The following is a 6,591-nucleotide window of genomic DNA, read 5'->3' as shown; positions in this document are numbered from 1 at the left end:
AGCAGTGTGGGTCTACCTATACCGTATGGATTGCAGCAACTCAATGAAAGCAGCTCACCATCACCTTCTCCAGGGCAATTAGGGATGGCCAATAAATGCTGGACTTGCCAAAGACACTCACATCTCACAAGAGTTTTAAAAGGGAATCAGATTACCTTTTCTTGGTGATGATGTACGTGGTGTCATCAGGAGGGAGCCTGAAGTCTGAGTTTCATTAAATGAAGATTTGAAAACATTCAAACTTTCAAGAGAAGGAGCAAGTGTGGAGTCGGAGAGGGAGAAGGTGGAGACATCCTGCTTCAGAGACATTTTCACCTCTGCATCATGGCAGTCATTCAATTCATTATCCGACTCACCAGAGAGCTCTACAGAATTAGTGAAGAAAGGAAAGCATTATATAGTGAGCAAGTTAAGAAACTTCCACCTTTGCTATTTAGACCACAGAAGGAACATTTCAGATATCCAGCGTATAGTTGTGCGCTACATATTTTCTTCAAGACACTCTTGCACACTGTCAATTCACTAGTCATGCAGCAGCATAGTCAGGTGCCTGAGAACTAATCTCACATCCAGGGAAGGCACGTGAGATCAAGATAGGGCAAAAAAACTCAGCATTCTCCTTTAGCGTTCCTTGATCCCCACTCCCAAACTACACTGAAAAAGTTCCGATCCACTCTACAATTTCTTTGTTGCCTCCCTCTTTTCCCCTTCTCCTGAAGAGATTCACTTGGGCCGACAAGCGTTGGTAGCACTGTCGTCCCCTGTCTAAGTGTTCATTCTTCACGTATGAGTCTAGATTGAGAGTGCTGGAGCCTATTTGACTGTGGGAGCCATTACAGGCAAACCTATCCTATATTTGATGTTTACCCATATGTACTTTATATCAGGGAGATATGGAGGTGGGGAAGCACTGAGTAGTGATAAGGAACAGAAATCCACACTTCTAGCCCAAGAGCCCTGATCCTAATTGTAGCACTCTACCCAAGACTGGCTAACTAAATGAGATCAACCAGGAAATTGGGATCTTCACGACGGTTTGTATGGCTTAGTAACATAGCGATCAGGGCATTTACTGAGCAAACCACTGGAGTTGTTCGATTTATCTGCTCTCAATGGCAACTGTATGGTATGACAGAGAACAGAATAGGTTCACTACTAGGATTCTTCTCAGGTAACCTCACAATCCTTGACTATCAGTAACGAAAGGCTCTGATGTTTACACCAATGCACATCCAACTGTCCAAACCAAGCATGATGGAAATGCAATATTCTGTTCAAAAATCACACAGTTAGCTAAGGATTGGGGTGTCTGAAGAAATGTACAGCAGTCAATGAGAATGAAGGAGGCACTATGCTTTTCAGGAGTTTCCAATTCATTCTCATCAGAATCATTGCCTTCAGATGACTAATTGCTCGACTCTGCAAATTATCAGAAAGGCTTTTGATTTGACATTTTCATTTGACATATGGAAAGGAAATTCAAAAAGACAGTATCCTTTTAACAAAGTAGCCAATTAAAAGGGAGCTGGTTCAGCTGGTTCAGAGGGTAGATGTTTTAGCTGACTTACTATCAAGCCATTCAAACCTGAAAAGCTACAGTCTTAATCGTCAGAGCTCCCTGGAGTTCAGTCGCCATCTGAATTGAGTTGGTTGATTTTAGCAAAGGCAGCGGTCTGGTCACTGCAATGTTCTAGTGCACCAGATTAGGATCATGGAGGGGGAAATATCAGGCAGGGTCCCCATTCCTAAGCACCATCCAGTGACCAATGACTGGGAAATGCTACAAAATGTGGGATGTCAGAAGGGAGCAGGATCAGAGTTCAGTAAAGTGCTCTGCACAGTTAAATGCCCAACATTCCTGGTCAGCAGTCACACACAAAGAACAGTCCAAGGAACCAACAAGCAGTTGCCCCCTATAGAACCTTATCACAATGCAAATTAACACCTTCCACAGACCAAGGATAAAGTGACTCAAGGCCCTTTTTCTCCTACTGATCAAGTGTAGGACAAAAACTTTCATTTTGAGCAATCAAATTCCATTATTAGGCTTCAAAAGACAATAACAGAGAGAATGCATTCAGTAAAATGTGAGTCTTCATTCCATTGAGAATTAAGCTCATGCAAATCCATAACAGAGAATGCTGCCTCAGATCAAAGTAATATGTTGTAAAAGGTCTAATTACCCATGAAATATGATGAGGTGTACGGCATCACTACAACCGAGGCTGGATCATGAGTAAATTCCTTGAGTGGAATGTTGAACGTTATAGAATTTTCCAAAGAGTGATCACCATCGCAGTCAAACAGTGGATTGATAGAGATGTCTTGGTTTGCTGGCAATTTCGGTTCCTCCATTTTTGACTCAATGCAATCGGAGCTCCGTCTGGACTCTGTAAGATACACAAATCTTCTCGAAGTCTGTAGCATCCCATTTCTTTTAGTAATGCACAACATTAGACACAACTCATGGGCTGGCCTGGATTATACCTCACTTTGGGAAGGAGGGGAAAAACCAGACCTTTCAAATAGTTTTCTTTAAATTTGGGAAATTGAAAGGGTTCAAGGCGACTTAAAGCACTTTGAAACAAAATCGATTAACGTGAAGTATTACCTTACAAACACTTAACACTGCCACTACTTTAACAGAGTGTTAACCTTTCTATAATAGACATAATGCAAGCCGCTGTTAGTGTGACCTGCTTGTATCCCCAAGAGAGACGCACACATTCCTCTTCTTCTGTTCAATGGAAACTGGCACATTCCATTTGAGCATTTTTATTTCTTAAGACCATAAGAAATAGGAACAGGAGTGGGCTGTTCGGCTCCTCAAGCCTGCTCCACCATTCAATAGGATCATGGCTGATCTGACACTTTTCGCACCACTTTCTCGCCCTTTGCCCATAACCCTCAATTCCCCGACTGATCAAGAATCTATCTATCGCAACCTCATATACACATAAGGACTCTGTCCCCATAGCTCTACATGGCAAGGAGTTCCAAAGACTCGCCACCATCTGAGAGAAGAAATTCCTCCTCCTCTCAGTCCGAAATCGGTGCCCCTTTATTCTGAGACTATGTCCTATGGTCCTAGACTCTCCCATGAGGGGAAACATCCTCTCAGGATTTGCTCTGTCAAGCCCCTTAGGAATCCTGTATGTTTCAATGAGATCACCTCTCATTCTTCTAAACCCCAATGAGTCAAATCCCAACCTGTTTAACTTTTGCTCATAAGACAATCCCTCCATACCAGGGATCATCCTAGTAAACCTTCTCTAAACTGCCTCCAATGAAATAATATCTTTCCTTCAATAAGTAGAACAAAACTGCTCACAGTGCTCCAGATGTGGTCTCACCAGCACGTTGTACGGTAGCAGTAAGACTTCCCTACTCTTATACTCTAAACCCCTTGAAATAAGGGTCAACATTCCATATGCCTTCCTGATTACCTGCTGCTAGCGTTCTGTGTTATGTACACAAGTACTCCTAAGTACCTTTGTGCTGCAGCTTTCTGCAGTTTTTCTTCAGTTAAGCAATGCTCAGTTCTTTTGTTCTCCCTTCCAAAATGAACAACTTCACATTTTCCCACATTGTACTCCATTTGCCAACTTTTTGCCCACTTTTTGTTTTATTCATTAATGGGATGAGGGTGTTGCTGGCTAGGCAGCATTTATTGCCCATCCCTAATTGCCCAGAGGGCAGTTAAGAGTCAACCACATTACTGTGGGCCTGGAGTCACATGTAGACCAGACTAGGTAAGGATGGCAGTTTCCTTCCCTAAAGGGCATCAGTGTACCAGACGGGTTTTTCTGACAATCGACAATAGATTCACGGTCATCATTAGATTCTTAATTCCAGATTTTTAGAATTGAATTCTAATGCTAGCATCTGCCTTGACGGGATTCAAACCTGGGTCCCCAGAATGCTGTCTGGGTCTCTGGATTAATAGTCCAGCGATAATACCACTAGGCCATCGCCTCTCTCAGAACTGAAGAAAGGTCACCGGACCCGAAACATTAACTCTGATTTCTCTTCACAAATGCTCCCAAACCACCTGAGCTTTTCCATCAATTTCTGTTCTTGTTCCTGATTTACAACATCTGCCGTTCTTTCAGTTTTTACCCAAGGGTTAACCGTCGCCCACCTGAAAAAGAACCCTTTATCCCCACTTGCTGTTTCCCGTCCATTAGCCAATTCTCTATGCATGCTAATATACTACCAACACCATGGGCTCTTATCTTATGACTCCTCAATGTTTTCCACATATCAGCTACTTCCCATCCCCAGCCTTGGAAACACTGATTCTCGCTCAAGTATAGTTTCATGGACAGAAATCACACAAAAGCAGGCCATTAGGCCCACCATGGCAGAATTGGTGCTAGCTCTTCAACTGGTGCATTCTACTCCAATTTGGTTTCCCTGATCTTTCCCTATACCTTCTTTTTCAAATATTGATCCAAATGCTTTTAAAATTATATTACAGTGTCTGGTACTTCTATCAATTCTCAGCATCATTAGAAGATGAACAAAGTTAAATGACATTTGCCACGCAGAGAATTACCAGAACACGGAATGGCTTGCTACCAATGATGGTTGTAAGTTTCACATTGTTCGCTCTTCCCAGTTTACTCACAATAAACCAAAAACTAATTATCCTATCATTTTATGGCTTATCCAGTTCTTCTTTTCTGAATGGGAGTGGAATGTATGCCATCCTCAAATTCCTTGGCACAACTCACGTTTATAAGCGGTTTTGGAAACTCATGCTTCAATATCTCCTCCCCAACTTCCCTTTACACTTGTCATCTGTGTTGAGTGACTTTCCAGTTTTTAGTCCCATTTGTTTAGGGTATGTTAATTGCATTGTTCAGATACAAGGGTGAAGGCCATTGTTCAAATAAGTACCTTAACGCCTTTATAAAGAGAGATGGTTGGGAGATTGGGGGCAAACCTGTCCTTTCTTTTTTACAGGTGCTGATGAGTCTTGTGGGTATTTCCAGCAAACCCTGCTGTGTGTTTATCATATATGGGTGTAGTAGGGTACTGCCCTGCATGTAAAGGCCAAAGTATCAAACCATTAATATTTGTACATCCTGCCTGCTCCCTTTCCTTGCACAGTGCTCAAAATGAAAAGCAAAATTCCGTGGCAAGCAGTGCCATTGACTGCAAAGGATGCCTGTCATATACCACAGTAGAGTCTTAATAGTTCAGGAGGAATTGTAAGGACATTTTGAGAACACAAAAGGGCATGTCTGTCTTTTTGAATTTTCTCATTAAAACACTTTCTCCTTTTAGCAAAAATCAATCTTGTATACGTTAATAACAGAACATGGAGTATTGCTGAGCAGAGTGCTCTTAATTAATACATACTTCCTCGTATGTTAATAGGTAGAATGTTCATTTATTTATTGCATCTCTTGCGACATTGCTCACAGGTATTCTAGGGCTGTGAGCTCAGTTAGGATGCTTGATTGCAAAACCTCCAAACTTATGTTAACTTCCATCTAGACAGGCAAGAGCAGCAGATAGACCACCAAGCCAATCACATCTTGACTTGGAAATATATTGCCATTTCTTTAATGGCACTGGATCAAAATCCTAGAACTCCCCTCCTAACACCATTGTAGATGTACCTGCACCAAATGGACTGCAGTGGTTCAAGAAGGCAGGTCACTCCAACCTGAGTTTCTCCAGCATTTTCTGTGCTTGTTTCTCGAATTGGCTTGTAAATTTCAGGATTCAGGTCAATGACTGGTGTTCCTGCTCTTGTTGGGTGCTTTGCACCTATAACAAGGTGGCACCTATAACAAGTATGGCAATTGTAGGGTGACAGCCAGGTGTCTTTGCCATTCTGTATATATGAAATTTGAGTCAAATGAATGCACACATGATGTAGAAATGTAGATTTAGACACCTGAAATGTGACGGACAATCACATGCTGACTGCACAAACTATTTTGTTGAATGCTAACAATCACCTGTGTGTTACGCCTGGTAAACCAGATGACATGCTGTTTTGTGAGGTCAAGAAAATTACACCTTGCAATGTACTATATATTATTTTGCTAAATTGGAGCTGTCTCCTGTTAAGTAAGCAGGGTGAGGTCATGTGGAGTTAAACTGCTTGGTGAGGGAACTGTAAATATTAGGAGGTCTAGGTTGCTCCTCAGAAGTTATGTATGGTTTAAGTCTGTAATAAGTGACGTCTACGCATGTAAGCAAACTTTTTATTTATATGATTTAATACAGATATATTTGGCATGTTACTGAATATAACACCCCTATATTCATTACATTTTTAAAAATTTAATTTTTAATTCATTCACAAAATGAGGGCATCGTAGGCTAGGCAGCATTTATTGCCCATCCCTAATTGCCCAGAGGGCAGTTATGAGTCAGCTAATTTGCTGTGGGTCTGGAGTTACATGTAGGCCAGAGCAGGTAAGGATGGCAGTTTCCTTCCCTGAAGGACATTAGTGAACCAGGCGGGTTTTTCCTGACAATCGGCAATGGATTCAAGGTCATCATTAGACTTTTAATTCCAGATTTTTATTGAATTCAAATTCCACCATCTGCCATGGCAGGATTCAAACC

General features: G+C 41.7%; 1 protein-coding gene across 1 annotated transcript in view; it reads right to left on the bottom strand.

The window, feature by feature from the left end:
- The window catches only part of LOC109924121 (bromodomain adjacent to zinc finger domain protein 2A-like), a 131,504-nt gene that overhangs the window by 62,825 nt on the left and 62,088 nt on the right, over positions 1 to 6,591 (bottom strand). Inside the window, 2 exon segments of the mRNA XM_048618801.1 lie at positions 156 to 365; positions 2,184 to 2,390. Coding sequence (XP_048474758.1) covers positions 156 to 365; positions 2,184 to 2,390 — 417 coding nt within the window.

This window comes from Rhincodon typus, chromosome 41 (assembly GCF_021869965.1).
Source record: "Rhincodon typus isolate 14 chromosome 41, sRhiTyp1.1, whole genome shotgun sequence".
In the NCBI taxonomy this organism is placed as follows: domain Eukaryota; kingdom Metazoa; phylum Chordata; class Chondrichthyes; order Orectolobiformes; family Rhincodontidae; genus Rhincodon; species Rhincodon typus.
The sequence above is the reverse complement of the archived record's forward strand: the minus strand, read 5'-3'. Positions and strand labels throughout refer to the sequence as shown.